We start from the raw sequence: 19,431 nt of genomic DNA on the forward strand, positions 1-19,431 counted from the left end.
TGGATTGGCTGATAACCTAGCTCGGAAGGCCCTGTCGGTGCCGTATTTGACAGTGTGGCCGCTTTCCACTCCGTGGTTGAATGAAATTTGTAATTCTTCTTCCATATGTCTTTCACGTGCTTTTCAATAGATTGCTCATTAGTAAAAAAAAAAAAAACTCTGCCCCAGTCCCTTAAAAAAAAAATGCTCTCCTTGTACCAAAGGTCGTGACACCGACAGCCTTGACCCAAAAAAAAAAAGGGAAAAAAAAGTCCGATAGCGTGGATCATACACCCAGACACACAATCATACGAAATTACCAATTCATCCTTCTAAAATAAAAAATCTCATCCATCTTTCTTTCTTTTTTGGTAAGAATCTCATCCATATTATGTCCATGCACACGCTTTCATTGACCCCACGCTAGTGCATGGACCACAAGACCACGCAGCGATCACTAGCACACCAACACTCCCCTCCAAAAAAATTACCAGAAAATCTAGTAACCAATATATTTTTTAGAGAGAGTTTCTTTCTTGGGATCGATCAAGACCGAAACCGATCCAATACAGATTTGGATCGATATTGGATCGATCATGATTTGGTATTGATCTCGGTCAATACCGATCCAGACAATATCCACCAATCCTATCCAGATTATGAACCATGATTGGATCGCCTTCGCACCAGTCCAAGAGTCCCATCCTACCATCTTGGGATGGATCAAAACCAAAACCAATCCAATACAGATCTGGATCGGTATCGGATCAATCATGATTTGAGATTGGTCTCGGCCAATACCGATCCAACCAATATCCACCAATCCGAATCCAAATTACGAAACCATGTTTGAATCCCCTTCGCACCGGTCCAAAAGTCTCATCCTACCATGTAAAGTGGTGATGACAAGGTTCTCTATTTATAACAAAAACTGTCTAAATTTTATATAGAAGCTATTCCATGTCACCTACTTGGGATAATCTGCAAGTCACACCAATAACAATACGGAAAACGGTATCAATCACATAGGCCACATGGTGAAAACACAAATACATAATAAACAACAAAACGTATGTATCTGTAAGAGAGTGATAGTAGGATCCGACTCCTCTACTTCGAAAGCGGGCTGTAAAAATGAAGTACAACCTGCTTTGGAAGTAGAGAAGTCTCTTCCATGATAGTGGCGTCTTGGCCATCTTTTTCCCTTTTCATTTTTACTACTATCACGGAAGAGACTTCTCTACTTCCAAAGCGGGTTGTACTTTCGTGCGCCCAACATTGCCGCACATACAAGGCGTGCAGAAAGTACCACCTTTCCCCCGCTCGGGCAGGGCGCTCGGTCAGGGACAAGGCGGTACTTTCCACCGCCTTGTATGTGGGGCAATGTTGGGCAGAAATACAGCCCGCTTTGGAAGTAGAGAAGTCTCTTCCGTGATAGTAGCGTCTTGGCGATCTTTTTCCCTTTTCATTTTTACTACCATTAAATTAAATTATGATTGCACTACCAGTAAATTAGACAAAAGTATCCACAAGAGACACACGGTAAAAATATTGCCAAAGAAACAATTACATTCTCTAAACTATTCTTAAACTACAACCGCTCCCAACGTATCCACGGTCCAGAGGGGACCCCAACCTTCTTGCGTTACAGGCTCCCTCTCCTATGTTGCCGTAGCCAGGCTACATACAGTAGGAACCAACATGGTACCCCGGCATGCATGCATGTTTTTATGACCCGATCAGCACGCATTGCCCTCAAAGAGGATGGTAAGGAACATATCCTAATGACGACTTCACATCGGTTACTATGTCACTGCACCATATCAGAAGACTTAACATCTCATGTGATATGTCTACGTTGTTGGTAGCGGCAGTGGTGGTGGTGGTGGCGGTGGTAGCGTTGCCGATGTTGTTGGGGTTGTTCCTTGTCTCTACTTCGTTACGGTGCACATTGTGGTAATTGGGTAATTGAACTGTACGACTATCATGCACATCCCGAAAACTACGAGGGGGAAGAGGAAGGAGAGGAGGCAGAGGAACGACCTTTTGAAAGTTCTTGCTATTAACATCCATTGCAAGAGAAGATGCACCACCATCTGCATTACTACCATTGTTGTTGATGCTACTACTAACCACCAACTGTTCTCCCCTACTACTTTCTTCCCCTCCCAACATGAATTTTACACGTGGGCTCTCCCTCGGAACACTCACAATTGGCCCTGCCTCGTCACCAGTCGGCTTCTTCAGACACGACTTCAGCTGGACGGCAGGTTGAGGTGGTCGTGGCCGATATGCTGCTTGCCTAGGTTCTGTGGCAGACATGTTTGTGGACTGTACCCTCAACTGTGTGGTCTCATCAGCAGCATCTTCTCTCCGCTTGACTGAATCAGACGACACCTGCGTTGGTACTTCCAAACTCCTTAAGTGGTATAAGACCTTACCCCCAAATAGGGAGGAGCTATTTCGTACAGCATAGTCGTGTGCTGCATGTGCATGAGACTTGTGCATGAAAACAACACGGCATGTTGAAGACTTCCAAAGCACACGGATGGCAGAGTGATCAAGTGGCCCAAAGCGAACAAACCTTGCCTTCAACTGTGGAACGGATGGTAGTGTTGTTTTAGGGGGGAATTTCATAACCAGCATTGTAGGTTCCACCACCCTCAAAGGCGGCTCCGGCTTCTTTACAGAATCTGGCTTGATTGGCTTTGCTGACACTGCTACACCAGTATCTTTCACATCTTTCCGATCTCGTTGCATTTCAGAAGTCTTCAAGCTGCCAGCCTTCTTTTCCGCAGTCATTGACTTCAGATCCTTCAATTTCTTCAGCCTCTTGGAAGAAATCTCTTCCTGGCGCTCAGAGGGGTTACGTTTACGGCCGCCTTTTGTCGGATCCTTTGGTGTAAATAGTTTTTTTGTTGGCCTGGAAGCAGAGGGCTGGTTTCCCTCATCACCAGGAGGAACCTCCACAGCACCAGTAATGGCTGGAGATTTATTCCCTTGATCAGAAGCTCCAGGTTCAACTTTAGGTTCAGCTTCCGTCAAGGGTGATAAAATCAAACTTTTCTGATAGACAATGGATCTGAACTGCAGGAAAACCTGTCGTACAATAGCAGGGCTGTTCCGTTCTACACCATGAAAGGGATCAAGAGCAAGAGAAAACAGATCTTCCACTAACTGCGGAAGATCGAAATCCATATTCCCCATATCAACCACTGATGGTGTCATCAATGAGCCAGACGGGAAGATACTTTCGGATGCATCAACTTTTCTCTGTGGTTCAATACCAATGCCAATGGATTTGCCCGCAGATTTTCTCATTGATTCTCCATCTTTTACAGTTTTCAGATGTTTCTGTTGATGATTTATGTTTGTCTCTGAGCATGTTTCCTTTTTCTTTTTCTTCCTCTTTCTCTCCCCCTTGAAAGATTTGTCAGAGTCCAACTCCTCTCCAGGGCGTTTAAGGACCTTTTTTGCCTTCATTCCTTTGTCACTGCCCATTTTTATGACCTTACCAGCAGGATGCTTCACATCACTGGGTAAACAAGGCATACTTCTACCACCTTCCTGCACTATATCAAGTCTCTGGTGATTTTCAGAGGGCATTATGATTCTCATCCTCGGTGGTTCAAGACCTTCAACTGTGCTGCCAACTTTCACGTGCTCCTCAGGTTTCACATCAACCATGGCTTCTTCTTCCTGCCGAAAAGCCTGGTGTACTGCACCAGGATATTCTGACATCCCCATCGCATCAGATCCATGCATACCATCACTTATTGGACCCCTCACCACATCCACATTCACTCTTCCTTTCACCTCTTGCAAGAGACAGATCTCCTCATCCAGAGGTTGCATTCCATATTCTTGGCCCCCCGGTGCAACGGGAGAATCGCTTATGGCTGCAGGCTGACTCAACAATTGAAAACCAGCCAATTCACTAACCCGATTTGTGTTCATTGGTGAATCAAATGAGTTAAAATTAGCAATTACTGGTTTCTTATCCACTTCTGCCACCTCTTGCCCAGCTCCTCCTTGACTTGGCACTGAAACTACCCCACTGAAAATTTCTGCTCCTTTTCCTGGAGTATGAGGCTTTATTGATTCCCTTTTTTGCAACAAATAGTCCCCAGCTGCTAATGATGGCTCTGCCTCCTTGAAACTTGATGGTACCGAAATGCTTACACATCCTTCGCTGATGTGATGGGCCTTGACGTCATTCGGTCCCTCTCTCCTTTTCAACAAGTACTTGTCTTTCTTTGATTGATTTTTGCTCTTCTTTGATTGATCTTTGCCTTTCTTTGATTGGTCTTTGCCTTTCATAGGCTTTGTAGAGCTCTTCTTTTCACCAAGAGATTCAGCATACACCAGAGGACCACTCAAAGGAGCTGAAACAGTTTTAAGACTAGATAAGAGAGCAGGTAGAGCTCAAACATGAAAGAATGTTAAAAGGAAATCAAGGTTTATTACTTGCTAGTAAGACCTGCCTTTCAGAAAAGATAGACACAAGGAATGCAAGTAAGTGGGCGACATGAAAAGGAAATTGCCCTCCTGAAATGCTTACAGTGCCTCATATGGACTTGACAGCTAAGTACAATGCCAGTTCTTCGACGAGTACGAACAAAAGATAAAAACAACTACCACTCAAACATATATCAAATCAAAAGCCAGCTAGAATGTACAGGGGAGATGGGAACTAATACTACATTGGGCTATTTATTCCTATTAACATTGTGTTTAAACTCTTCCTTGTCATACCAAACAAAATAGATGCAGAGAAATAACTTTATTGAACCATTTCTAACCCCAATCAGCCAGTGACCAAATCACCTTACATTCAGTGACCAAAAGTTTATAAAACAAAACGAAAACCAGCATACAAATCAGATCATCTTAAACCAAATTTTAAGATATACTTACTTGGAACCAACACCACCGTTACCTTACTTCAAAAACAACAAACTTCAGTCAACAACAACTGAAAGCTATTGCCAAACCTTGGAATGTCGGAGCTAAATATTTCCACCACTCGACCACTTTACATGTTACAGAACACCTCAGCCGCCCAGGGGTTGGGATCATTAATATTAGTTCAGAATAAATTGGTAGAATAGATTACCCGTAAATCATGGATGAAGCCATAAAATAAAACAAATCAACCACATCCACTTGCCTTAAAAATTAGCAAAATGCCAACATCTTATCTATGGACCCTTGCAATTTCAAATATGGCATGATCAAGATAATTTCGATCCAAGAACAGTTAGCCAACGTACCAAACAGCAGCAGGGACATTCCACTGCAAGCAATGGAGCTTTCTTTTTCTTGGTTTACGTAGTCATGAATGTAGGCACACCAAAATATTGTATTTGAGGGGCATTAGATGATTTATTTTGTTAACTGACTTCTTTAAAAGTAAATTCATCCATGCTAACTGTAGCAAATAGCAATTAAAGTTTCACATTTTAGGTAAAATGTACACTACCATTTGAAGAAGTCCTACTTTACTAACTTATAGCAAGTCCATGGATTATAAATTAAACCAAGATGTGATGGAACACATTGGATCAGCTACTTAGAGTAAGTCATATTTTAAATCTTTGACCAGATAGCCAAGTTCATCCATATTCGATAAGAATTCAGCCCTGTTTAAACTGTTAATTAAATCTGATCTGGTTTATTATACTGCAACTCTCTCCTATAAGCTTATCTGGCTGGCCAAATGTGGCATGTCAGATGGGGACAAAAGTTTATGTACAGGTAAACCCCTAGAACTCATGCTCACATGTCAAGTTTCAGCCCAAACGGAGCTCGCCAAGTGGCAAAATTGAGCTTTAAAAATCCAGGGCTATGGAAGAGTGCACAGTAATGGTCAGAGAACTGTAGGTGTGCATGGATACACATGGGGATGCATGGAAATACATCGTGGAGTATACAGTTGAATTTGAGTCTAGAATTTGACAAGTGGTCTATCTAGACCATCCACTGTATAACAATCGAAATTGCCACATTAATTTTCCATGTAGCAGAAATAAGTGGGACGTTAAAGCTCTCTTTGGCATAGTTTATATTTATATTTATTACCTATTTATGAATAATCAATTATGATAATAGGTCATGGACTATAAACAATAATCGTTTGGATACTACTAGACATAATAGATTATATAATGAAAAATTAGGTTTGGTATACCTAAGCGAAGAACATGTTATGTATTATATTATTCATAATATAATATATTATATTTGTTCTAATATTCATTAATTTTACCATTTTACCCCCACTTAAGTAGCAATTCTGCACATGTTCATTAATGGTACTTGCATAAACAAACATTAACAATTTATGGTGATAAATCATAAAGAACTCTTGAACTATGCTTATATTGAAACTCAGCCTTATCCCAACTTAATGGGGTCGGCTACATGGATCCAAGCAAAACTATGTAGGGAAAACTGAGGTCTAAACAAAAAAGGGAATGAAGAGATGGGCAAAGAGGGATGGGAAGTGAGATGAGAAATGAAAAAAGGAAAAAGACAAATGAAAGATGGCCAATAAAAGGAACAATGAAATGAAGGATGGAAGTAAGAGGAAAGAGGCACAGCACAGCAAGTCAGACAATTTTTTAATGAGAAATAGGGATCATAAATCATACAAACACATCTATTTATGTTTGTGTCAGATAAACATATATTTGAACTATACCAAAGACAGCCTAAAATACGATTTATCTACACTAGACCATGAAATAGTTTCCTGTAATAGCAATAATTGATTTTCTTAAAAGGGATCAATCTGGCTCGATCTTAACAGGCATCCAACTGGTCCATATCTTCTTCCATAAATTGCCTTGTTCCAAATTCCATGAGATTATGTATCTAACATTTATGTTTCCCTCTCAGCCCTATATTTCATCCAAGTCCCTCTTCATTTTCTTGTTTCCTTTCTGTTCAAAAGTTTGCTTTTAATTGCTTACTGTATTATTTCTGACCTATATATGTAAACATCAAATCCTCATCCTCATAACCCACAGGGTTCAAATGTGCTACGAGCCTTCTTTCCTTGGCACATTTCGCCAATACTACAAAATGAACAAATGCCAAGATATATTGGCGGTACAATGAAGGTCGAAGATTGACATGATCACAATGGGGTTGATGTAGTCCTAGGTAGGAGTAATCCCACTAGGAGCCAGGGTAATGGGTTCACCTAACAAGGCTGGCCGATTGGGACAGCTTAGGCTAAATAGGGAAGAAATTAGGGTTAGGGTTAACTAATGGTAATGGGGTTTATAGGGTTTTAATATGCAGGTTTTAAGGGTCTTAATGAACTAGGTTTGGTTAGGTTTGAATAAGTTTTTTAAATTTCAGAAATTTAGGTTTAGGGTTTCGGGTTTTGGGAATGAAGGAGATGATGGGATTTAGGGTTTTTAGGGGGGAATTAGGTCAAGGGGTTCTGGCCGAGTGTCACTGGCATGGAGAGGGTAGTTTGGTTGAAGTTTGGTGTGGTTTGGATGGTAGGTTAGATCTGGGCAGATTTTAGAGGCTTTAGGTTTTAATGGGGAAGAGTGGGATTAGGGTTTAGCTGTAGGAATGGGGGCAGAATGGGGGATCGAGTGAAGGAGATGGCCTGCAGGAACTGTGGTGTAAAGTTGGAACAGATCTGATACAGGGAAGGGGCTGGACAGGATAACTAGTGTTTAAAATAATTAAGGTTTAAGGGGGATCGATTAGGGTTAGGTTGGATGGAGAGGGAGAAGAAGGAAACTTACAGAAACCGTAAACAATTACTGGATTTGCAGATCTACAACAACAGTAGCTTGGAGAAACTTGATTGAAGAAGAAGAAGGACCTCCTGATCTACAAGATGCAAGGAGTCACCGGAGTCCACCAGCCCTCACCCTTGATATGACTCACAAGGGCTCCTTGATATTACCCATAAGGAACACTCTCAAAGAGCAAGCAACAGCATAAAGAAACGATTTTTTTAAACAATAATTGGTGGGGGAGCCTCTCCCACGATTTCTTATTAATTAAGAGGCCAAAGGCCTTATCCTAAATCTATTATAAATCAAATCTCTCACTTAAATCATGGAGAGGTAGACCAATTTAAAAATAACTTAAAAACTTAAAAGAAAAAGACTTATCTACCCCTAATGACTTAAGACAACTTAAATAAAAGATGATTCCCTACTAGCCAATAGGATATAAGAACCTCTTAGCCAATAGGATCACTTCACTTAAATTAGACCAATTGAACCAATTGGATGCAACCAATTTAAGCCGGTTCAATTAAAAACACAAAATAAAAACTAAGTATAGAGCTGAAATAAACTAAACTAAGGCTCCTACTAAAACCTTAGGCTTAGGGTGGCTTCTTCAATTCGAGGAGACTAGGATCTGCATCAACTCTTCCCGATTTAGAAACATTCATCTCTGATGAATGGGTGAAATTCATGCAACACTCTGCCAACTTGGGGCTGAGCCTTTTAACATCATGAGTGGGAGCCCAAGTACTATGCATGTGTGAAGAAACTCGTCCACAAACCTTGTGATGAGGAAGAGTAAACAACATGTGGGCAGCAGCTTCAACACTTCCCTGGCAGAATTCTGTTGAGGTTAGAACAGTGGGAATATAGTCTTCAAGTCGTGGAGCCTTCTCTTCGAAGAACCAAGGGGGCATCACAAAATCAATGTGTTCAACCTCCATAGGGTCTTCAATACTGATAACCTTCTCATTCAGCCCCACTTCTTCAAGAACAGCAACTTGCTTGTCATTATCTCCCTGTGAAATGCTCCCAATTACCTCTTCACAATCAACCACATCATCCATGAGAACTGGAGCAATCGTATGGACACCTCGAGCACCACCATCTATGTCTTCAAGGTAACGTTCTATGTCGTCATCACTATCAGGGGGTAGTGCATATATACCTTGCTCCTCGTTCCCTTCAGGGGTTTCCTCTACCTTGGCAGCCACATTAACAGGTCTATGCTTTTGTGGGCAATCTTTGGCATAGTGCCGAAGCTCATTGCAGTGGAAACACTTGTGGTGTTCATTGCTGTCCATGGGAGCTTTACCTTTATGATCAGCACAAGAAGGGGCTGTAGGGCGAGAAGAACTACCAACAGAGTATCCTGAGCGAGTAGGACCAGCAGCAGAGTTTCCAGCTCGATTGTGACCATTGGTAGTAGACTTGAATGCTGAAAAAGCTATGTTGGTACCTTCCATGGAGGAATCAAATCTTCTATTTCCAACCAATAATTCTTCAGTCTTCAACGCCTTCTCGAAACAGTCCTTGATGTCCAGAATGTCAACAACTCCAATAGCTTTAATAATGTTTGATCTCAATCCCAACCGAAATCGAGACAACATCTGAGTATTACTTTCCCTGGTGTCAATACGAGAAGAAAGAGCATCGAACTGCTGCATGTACTCAGCTATAGTCATAGTCCCTTGCCATAGGGAGTTAAGTTGATCTTGCATCTGGGCTCTGTAATGTCAGGGCAAGTATTTCTCTCTCAAATCATACTTCATATCCTCCCAATTAGTAGGTGCATTACCTTCACGTTCCATATCTCTCTCTGTCTCTCACCACCATTCTCGGGCAGGACCAATCAGTTTGGTACATGCCAATCTCATCTTTCGATCTTTAGGCAAGTCAGACCAGTCAAAATAATCATCCAGGGCAGCAAGCCAATCATAGAACACCTGTGGATCACCATGCCCATTATACTCCTTTAGCTCTAGTTTGACATTCTGTATCGTACCTCCTATTAATAGCTTCATCTCCAGTGAAGTAGGATCTCATGTATTCCTCAAAGTTAAGTCTTCAAGGTGCTTCTGTAGTTCTGTCCCTGTCTTCTCTATAGTCATCTCTGTCAGGTCTACGTCGGTTCCTGTAATCTCTGTCGTGTCTGGAATGATCTCTGTGGTCCCTGTGACGTCTGTGACGATCTCTATGATATTCATCCCTTCCCAGAGTTCCATGTACTTCAGAATGAACTTAGAATATGTCCTCCTCTACATATAGAGGGTTGCTTACAAGAGGCACAGCTTACCTTTGTTCCATTGCTGTCATTCGATCACCAAGGACTTGCTGGTCTATTGAAATCTTCTACAGCATAGTCATAATTGCAGCAAGGGGATCGGGTGGGGTGGTTGTGTGGGGTCCACAGCAGGAGTGCCATGTTCAACCATGGCTCTGGTACCACTTGATGTAGTCCTAGGTAGGAGTAATCCCACTAGGAGCCAGGGTAATGGGTTCACCTAACAAGGCTGGCCGATTGGGACAGCTTAGGCTAAACAGGGCAGAAATTAGGGTTAGGGTTAACTAATGGTAATGGGGTTTATAGGGTTTTAATATGCAGGTTTTAAGGGTCTTAATGAACTAGGCTTGGTTAGGTTTGAATAAGTTTTTTAAATTTCAGAAATTTAGGTTTAGGGTTTCGGGTTTTGGGAATGAAGGGGATGATGGGATTTAGGGTTTTTAGGGGGAATTAGGTCAAGGGGTTCTGGCCGAGTGTCACTGGTATGGAGAGGGTAGTTCGGTTGAAGTTTGGTGTGGTTTGGATGGTAGATTAGATCTCGGCAGATTTTAGAGGCTTTAGGTTTTAATGGGAAGAGGGGGATTAGGGTTTAGCCGTAGGAATGGGGGCAGAATGGGGGATCGAGTGAAGGAGATGGCCTGCAGGAACTGTGGTGTAAAGTTGGAACAGATCTAATGCTGGGAAGGGGCTGGATAGGATAACTAGTGTTTAAAATAATTACGGTTTAAGGGGGATAGATTAGGGTTAGGTTGGATGGTGAGGGAGAAGAAGGAAACTTGCAGAAACTGTAAACTCTTACTGGATTTGCAGATCTACAACAACAGTAGCCTGGAGAAACTTGATTGAAGAAGAAGAAGGACCTCCCGATCTACAAGATGCAAGGAGTCGCCGGAGTCCACCAGCCCTCACCCTTGATATGACTCACAAGGGCTCCTTGATATTACCCACAAGGAACACTCTCAAAGAGCAAGCAGCAGCATTCATGGCAGCAGCATAAAGAAACGATTTTTTTAAACAATAATAGGTGGGGGAGCCTCTCCCGCGATTTCTTATTAATTAAGAGGCCAAAGGCCATATTCCTAAATCTATTACAAATCATATCTCTCACTTAAATCGTGGAGAGGTAGACCAATTTAAAAATAACTTAAAAACTTAAAAGAAATAGAATTATCTACCCCTAATGACTTAAGACAACTTAAATAAAAGAAGATTCCCTACTAGCCAATAGGATATAAGAACCTCTTAACCAATAGGATCACTTCACTTAAATTAGACCAAATTGAACCAATTGGATGCAACCAATTTAAGCCGGTTCAATTAAAAACACAAAATAAAAACTAAGTATAGAGCTGAAATAAACTAAACTAAGGCTCCTACTAAAACCCTAGGGTTAGGGTGGGTTCTTCAATTCGAGGAGGCTAGGATCTACATCAAGGGTTGAAATACGAAGGTGTTGCTAAACGTACCAGACACATCCGTGAGGTACACCAACCCTTGAAATGACAAAAATGCCCCCAACATATCAATGGTATGCCAGTCCAACTATCTAAGGGATTATACCGCCGTACAAAGCACATAAATCCAAGAAGGGCCAGTCATACTTTTAACAAGCACTTTACAAGTTCATATAAAGGTGTACATTGACCATTAAGTTGCAAATAGAGAAAGTTCATCTGGCCAAGAAGGTTAGACAGCATGCCAAATATGTACATTGATTAGAATGTGGAATAAAGAAAGTTCTAGAGTTATAACATAAATTTAGTTAATATATTACCTTCTTATGCAGTGGTTTCGATTCAAGGGAAGTGTGATGATGGCTTACAACAACAACTACTACTCAGCCTTATCCCAACTAAATGGGGTAAGCTACATGAATCCTTTCAAAATAAAGTAAAGAGGGAATGGAGAAGAAAGATGAAGAATTGAGATAAGAAAGGTGAGAAATGAAAAATGAAAGATGACAGTAATAGAAGGATAGCCCAGGAAATCAGGCAAAATTTGGCTACATGGTGTCAACAACGTGGATTCTTGCCCTCCAATAGGCTCTATCTGATGTCAAACTTGGCACAAGACCCAGACTAAGCATGTCATTCTTCACAACCTCACCTATGGTCATATTATGACCATAATATGAACAAATTTTATAGCGATCATAACATGCTTAACGAATAATTCAATATGACCATAACTTCCAAGTCGCTACCAACTGTATGGATAACATTTTTAGCGATCCTATAACATATCCAGAGGTCATGAAGTGTGATAAGAGGTTCCCTACGCTCATGCATAGTGAACAAAGTAAAATAAAATTGACACGCACAGAGGACTATGCAGCAGAAAAGTTAAAATTTTAAACTCCCCCCCCCCCCCACACACAAAAAAGCAGCATAAAACAACCACTTCCATCCCCAGCTCTTTCAAGTGTTCACTTCAGCAATATTATTATCCCCTCTACCCCAAATACTCATAGGATAGGCACTGGGGGAAGGCACTCCTATACTTAGTATTTACCATCATTTCTTCCAAGTTTCAAGTGTTCACTTGAGCAATATTATTATTATCCTCTCTCCCCCAAATATCTCCTAGGACAAGCCAGAAATATACATGGATATAAGAAGCACAGAGATATCCATCTAGGAATGCAAAAGTTATCGTTTAAGAAGGCAAAAGATGCACAGCTAATTAAAATTGAAAATGTGATGTTCAAAGATAATCAAAGTCTCCAGGTACTTCCATGTTAAATTATAATAGCATCAGATCTAACATAGTCATATTTTAAAATGCAGGCATTATGATTTGAAACAGCAATCTGCAGCTCTGCAAGAATTTCCCCGTTTAAGACGAAAAATTCAGGGCCCATAGGAAAGGAGCAGTGAAAAGAATAATATTAGAAAGGGAGATGTAATGACTAGATGTAAAGAGTAACTTAGCTCAAGCAAAAGCATGTTGATGGAATGAGAAGTAAAGAAATGTAGAAGATATTACTGCCATGAGCAAAGTTTAGAATGGTATTGATGGACAATATGAGCAGGTCCAGAATAAGTTATGATGATTACTATTTAACTTCGGATGGCAAATTGAAGCATACGCAACTGCGATTCCGAGTAAAATATCAAGAGAAGATTGAAGCAAAATGACTCTTGGAGATGAACACAAAACATAGAAATCAGAAATAGACTTCATAGGTGACAGAAAATAAAGAAATTTGGTCATATTAGATAGGTAACAAGCTAAGGAATATGGTACTAATTTTGACAATTTAATACTTGTACTCATGAAAATTTACTTTATGTTAACTTTCATTGGTTGAACAGTTCCAGAGCATCTGAAATTTCCAAAACTGAAAGTGTCATTACAATAATGGCTATTTTTACCAAATAATATTCATATATACAAAACAATCAAAGTCATTCGGTCTGAAAGTTTAGTTAATGTGGCTCAGTTTCATCTAACATAGTAGGCAAGGTTGAACAATTAAATATATAGCACATACTGAGACATTAAGCTTTAATACAACGTAAAAAATAAACATCACATCCTGACCAAAAAAAGAACTTATCAATGTTCCATGCCCAGTCTAATAAAAGATTACCATATCATTTGAAAACAAATGGCAGACTAAAAACAACTCTAACATGAAAGAGCAAATTGAGAAACACAGTTCATGATTCCATGTTAAAGAATTTTGAATGAAATAAAAGAAAAGATACTCGAGCAAAAAAATTTGCAGAAACTAATAAATATACTAACTAATACCTCGAAATGGAAATTTCTCAGGTTGAACTAATACCCCCATCGAATCACGAGAAGGTCGTGTTGGTTGAACTCCAAATGCCTGAGCATAGGTGTCATCATACTCTTCGTACACTGCCTTCCGGTAAGCTAGAACAGTAGCTTTATCCTTAACCCAATCAATGCCCTTTGGTTCACTACTCCGAGGCATTAATGCTGTTTGCAGAATAAACGAAAGCATCGAAGCTGGCTGGAAGTTATCTCTTGCCATTTTAACTTGCTTCACTGAATAAACTCCACCAGGCTCATACCCATCTACATCGACAGCAAAGTACCCCTGAACACTTGTACGCCGGAAATTGAACGGGCTGCGACAATAGCAAGCCAACCCAAGTGCGTTTCTCCTGCTGGCCTCATCAACAGCCTCTTCAACAGCCTTCAAGAAATTCCGCGAGTTTGTCTGTCGTGATTTTTCTGCGTAGTAAGGCTCAAAAGGGACTAGATCTTCTGGGTCAAACCAACCATAACTGCTGTCACCAAAGAAAGCAACCAAAACATGACCCTCCCTCTTCGTCCGACGCACGGAAGGAGATGCAAATGCATCATTATAGATTTGTCCAGGCCACATTGGATGAGACTTGACCTTTCCCCAAACCATGTCCCCTATTTTGAATCCATATCTCAAGGCCCTAGCTGTTTCATAATTTAAATCGACCTTAGAATATAAAGAATTGAAATCAGAGCCAATGGCCTCAACGGTGGCTTCCGCATCTCTTCCCATTTCTCCAAAAGAAACCTCAGGTATCACTCCGCCGCTCGTCGTCTCATGTTCCATCATTATGTCTTGAATCAACGGCACGTCAGTTTGAACGGAAACCCTAGAATCCATTGTTTCAGCCATTTGTCTGGAATCGATATCCGGCGATACACAAGATTCTACGCATCCCACCTTCTCCGGTTCCACATGTTCCGCTACCGAACCAAAATTCCCACCATTTGAATCTAGATCATATACCTCTCCATCTGGAAACCTGACTTCAGCTTTGGCCTCCATTTGTCCACCAACGAGTTCAGGGAAACCCCTAGAATCCTCGGACCCAACAGCCGTCGTCGTCAAACACTCAGTTCCATCAATCCGAGCAACGGACCGACGCTCAGCACGCGAAGCTTCCGAAACCCTAATTACATCGGGATGTTCACCCTCATATAAAGTCAGATCAACGGCGACATCGGACTTTCTATCTAATTCGCACTCGTTGTTCATCACAGATAACATGGCGACGGAGCAAAATGAAACGGAAAACAAAAAAATCCGTAGATTCGATTACGAATTCCAAAAAATTGCAGAACATAAGCCATACCTCTTAAGCTGGTTCAAGGATGAAATCTAGCCGAGAAAAGCAACTCATTTCTACGATTCTCAGGAAGAAAACAACTTTCCTGGGTCATCCAAATTCAAAACCCTAGACTCTAGAATGCAACAGATAAGAGTGTGAGAGATGGGATAGAACTGGGTTCGGGACTTCGGGTTTTCTCTTCCACCGTCGTGCTTTTCGCCTGTCCTTGAGTTTGGGTCTTGTGGGTAAGGGTCGCACTAAAACGTGGAATAGGTATCGCCTCAAGGTTTCGAAAAAGAGTGAAATCGGGAATCGGATGGGAGAATAGGCGAATAGCTATTTAATCCAAATCGGCTTAAAAAAAGGGTTATTTATACGGACCATCCTAGACCTGGGTCCCACATGTTAAATGACCTGGGCCCCACATGTTAAATGACCATCTCACCTCTGTTTTTGCTGTCGTTTAGCCTGGGACTGAAGTGCTGGATGCTCCAACTCCGGCCACGGCTGGATAGAATCTTGTTTCCTTCTAGAATAACAATTTTAACTACAAAAACCATTTTAACCCCAAATCATTCCTTGATATAATCCATCCCCTTCCTTGGGTTTTGAATTATGAAGCGATGAAGACCTGCAACTAGAGCTGCAAACACCATCTTCTCCTCCACCGGTGACCTGAGTAGCTATGGTAAGACCCCTTATTCTCTCTATTTTCTCCCTCTTCTCTCCATTTGATCTAGATTGAGATGAACAACACCACTCTGCAATGTGTCTGCCCCATGGGAGCACCATGTGAGCAAACCATGGGGGCACCATGAAGAGAATGACGAAGACATGAATGATGAAGGCAACGTAGTTGAAGCCCGATGAGCCCTTGGTACTAAAGACAACGATGACCACCATGGCAATGGGGTCGAGATAGCTATAGTCTTCGCTGAGTCTGTCTTGACCAAATCTGCGGCTCCGACTACCACCATTTTTGGGTGGAGTAGTGGATGGCCAAATCTGCGGTCTTGGGCTTGGGTTGGGTGAAAATTATTCTACAACAGATCTCTCTCTCTGTAACCAACACTCCTCCTGGTGATGGTGGTGGTCACGGAGCTACCACTCGAGGATGAGTTAGAATTACGACTCCTTATACTACTGCTCCTGTTGTTGCTGGTGAAACCATGATCCATGGACTCTGATCTCGAAGCACAACAACTAGAGTTCCGACTATCATGTCCGATCCAGGCCATTCCGCCATCGGAGCTGACGGAGAATCGCAGTAGGAGGATCTGCCCTTGAAAGAAAACGTCCTCGCGCGGCAGCGCACATGTCCGATTCTTTCAGACGAGAATTGGTACTCCATGACCCAAATTCAAAATCTTCTTCTTGTAGTTCTTCCAATCCTCGACTTTGATCTGTCGATTCTCATTTTTCATCCCTTAATGTTTCTACGACCGGAAGATCACTGAGAGACAATGCTTCTACTTTTTCCTCTTTTTTCGACATCATGGCTGGAATGTTGTCCACCATATACATTCCCCTGTAAGGCTAAGGACGTTTACCCTAGTAAACATTCCAGTCGTAATTAATGTTGTGTTTCACACAACACAACACAACAAAAATTGAGAAGAAATTTTTTTTTTTTGGGTACTTGAGAAAGAGAATTTGACTTCACAGTAAAGTCTATACTCTATAAATAGGAATAGGAAGATTTTTTGAAAAAAGAAAGAACACGCCCAAGTGAGGGTTGAGAGAGCTCTTTCTGATGAATCACTGTGAGTGAGAGAGTGTGTCTTCTTTCTCTTTTTTAAGGTAATTTACACAGACCCGACTGCAAAAGGGTTGACATCTAGGATGCTTCGCCATGATTGAAGCAGCAGTTCCAGGTTAAACGGAAAATGAATGTGTCTGCTATTGCAACATGGGTTTTCCACGTCTTCCTCTTCCCAAGGTGGGATCAAAGTCTTCAATGGTGAGGAGATTTCTGAGGTTGGCGGCAGCGGCGATAAAGGGTACCGGCAGTTGAAGCGGATTAGAATACTCGACTAGGAAGTCGAAGATTGAAGCAGCAAGTCGGTCTTCAAAACATAGGATCATCAGCCAAGTAAATGGAATTTTGGGTTTTTTTTATACAAAGGTAAAACAATAAGTTTACCTTGTCTAAGGGTAGTTTAGGCATTTAAACAAAATTAACTTGATGATATCATCATTTAATCGCAGACAACTAACGGAGTGGACTATCTTGTATTAAACTCCTTTAAGTAGGGGAGATCCAAGTGACTTTTAAACATCAAGGGGGTGTCGTGAGTATTGGGCAACATATAGGGGGTCTGGGTAAATTATTCAAAATAATAATAATAATAATAATAAATGTGCTAAGAGATAGATGTTACCTAAGCTACTCTAAAGGTTCAGTTGAAGAAAGAACAAGACATATTACTTGAAATAATAATTATTGAAGGCGGTCTTTCGTATACTTCAAGAATCAAGAAACTAAATGTTATATAAGATTTTTATCAAAAAAAAAAAAAAATGTTATATAAGATGGAAGGTTCCTTCAATAACATAATAATGACTTAAATAGAAAAACCAAAAAACTAGGTGGTTTAACTTAGAAGAAAGTGACAAAAGGACAAACAATCGAATTTAATTAGTAAATCCAAAATATTCTAAGTCTAAACTCAAGGACACTTGAAGTATGTTAAGTGTCCGCAGACGACTACTGTGGTCTTCTGTGTGATCTTCCATGAATGCCCGAGAGTTTATGAGATTAAGTCGTCTCAGGCGGATGAAGCCAAAATCTTCCATAACCATATTTTGTGCATGTCCAAGAGTGACCATCTCAAGTGACTATCGCACGGTCTTTCATGCTATAGTGTTTAATGTTTTGTGGTCAAGAAATTTGAAAGTCTTTGATTGGTTATTTATGACCATTTGGAATATAATCACTTGAGTGGAATTCTTACATATCTTCATTCATGTTGAGGAGTTCCAAAAACTAATTTTTCTTGGAAATCATTAGTTGAATCTTGGAGACTAAAATTGATTAATACTTCCAACTAATTTGAAGTTTTTAGTAGCTCTCCAATAACTAGTTTTTCTTGGAAATAAAAGCAGAATTCAAATGTTCAAATAGAGAAGCTTAGTTTGATTCTAACGACTAGTTCATTTGCTTATAAAAAGATGAAATCATTTGATGTCAAGTATAGAGCTCAATACATAACAATAGTTGGTGTGCAAACTTGAATTGATTCATCATCTTGAGAAAATTTGTTATGCTTGAGCTTCATTGTAAAGATCATCTTGAGAAAGTGCTATTTGACACTGTTGTTACGATGACTGAGCTCAAGTGCTTAATCATCTTGAGAAGGGATGATACAAGTGCTATAACGTGTAAAGTTCTTAAGCAAAAGTATCTTGTAATTGATCATAGTGAGTTTAATTGATTTACATTTATCAGGCTTGAAAGAATAAGACATTTCTACCATAGAGGAAGCATGCATGGCGTAAGGAAAATCCTTGGTCTTTGTGACATGGGTGGAAATCCTTGACCTAGGTGGTCTAGGTGTTGAGCCTGAAAAAATGGTTGAATTTGTGTAAAGGCTTGATTTTTGTCGGGAAAAGAATCAGATAGTGGAGAAATATTTAGTTTGTGATCAAGGTAGTGGAATAGGACAGGTTGATCTGAACCACTCTAAATTGCTTGTGTCTCCTCTCTCTCTCTCTCTCTCTCTCTCTCATCCCTTTCATTTGCAAATTGTTAAGTTTTTGTGTTAAATGAAAGAAAAAATATCACTCAATTCCCCCCCCCTCTTAGGTGGAGCCATTCAATCCTACAATTCTCAACTGTAATCCAATTGGCCGATTCCCATTCTTAAAACCATGATTGACAGTATATTGGGGCTGGAGACAAGGTTTAATGTTTGAATATCGAATCAGTCGTATTGGTCAATCAAATACATTTCAGTATTGTTGGTACTTGATATTGATACAATATTGATACAGATTAGGAGTATTCATCAAAAAGTGTTAAAAAAACACTTATGTCTGATTAGTTACCAGTCAATTCTAGTCAATCTATGTTGGTATCAACGGTGACCAATACAGAAACCTATACTGATCGTTGGAGCTACCTAAGAGGAGGGACGATAAGGCTAGGGTGTCAATCGATCATTCCTGGCAGTATCGAATCAATTGTATTAGTCATATAAATATCAATATTGTTGGTACTTGATATCAATGCAATATTGATACAGATTGGGAGTATTGATTAAAAAAAAGAGTGTTAAAGAAAAACACAACTTGTGTCTCGTTAGATACTGGTAAGGACTAGTAAGTTTGTATTGGT

At 40.5% G+C, this 19,431-nt stretch overlaps 1 protein-coding gene across 2 annotated transcripts; it reads right to left on the bottom strand.

Moving 5' to 3' along the window:
- Positions 1-1,681: 1,681 nt before the first annotated feature.
- LOC122657691 lies at positions 1,682-15,180 on the bottom strand. 2 transcript variants are annotated; one of them, XM_043852479.1, is made up of 3 exons: positions 13,783-15,180; positions 4,272-4,364; positions 1,682-4,229 (listed from the first exon to the last, which is right to left on the bottom strand). In XM_043852479.1, exons 1-3 carry the CDS (start codon positions 15,032-15,034, stop codon positions 1,735-1,737), a joined length of 3,840 nt encoding a protein of 1,279 aa, XP_043708414.1. In that variant the 5' UTR covers positions 15,035-15,180; the 3' UTR covers positions 1,682-1,734. The 2 variants fall into 2 exon arrangements, with proteins under 2 accessions (XP_043708414.1, XP_043708413.1); XM_043852478.1 differs by having other exon boundaries at positions 1,682-4,364.
- Between the last annotated feature and the right edge of the window lie 4,251 nt (positions 15,181-19,431).

Source organism: Telopea speciosissima, chromosome 4 (genome assembly GCF_018873765.1).
Source record: "Telopea speciosissima isolate NSW1024214 ecotype Mountain lineage chromosome 4, Tspe_v1, whole genome shotgun sequence".
In the NCBI taxonomy this organism is placed as follows: Eukaryota; Viridiplantae; Streptophyta; class Magnoliopsida; order Proteales; family Proteaceae; genus Telopea; species Telopea speciosissima.

Bases quoted from the DNA above. Each gene is read 5' to 3' on its own strand.
- LOC122657691 (XM_043852478.1), bottom strand. From the start codon at position 15,034: ATGTTATCTGTGATGAACAACGAGTGCGAATTAGATAGAAAGTCCGAT. The intron at 4,365-13,782 runs GTATTAGTTAGT...AAACTGTTTCAG, and splicing joins TGAGAAATTTCCATTTCGAG to CTCCTTTGAGTGGTCCTCTG.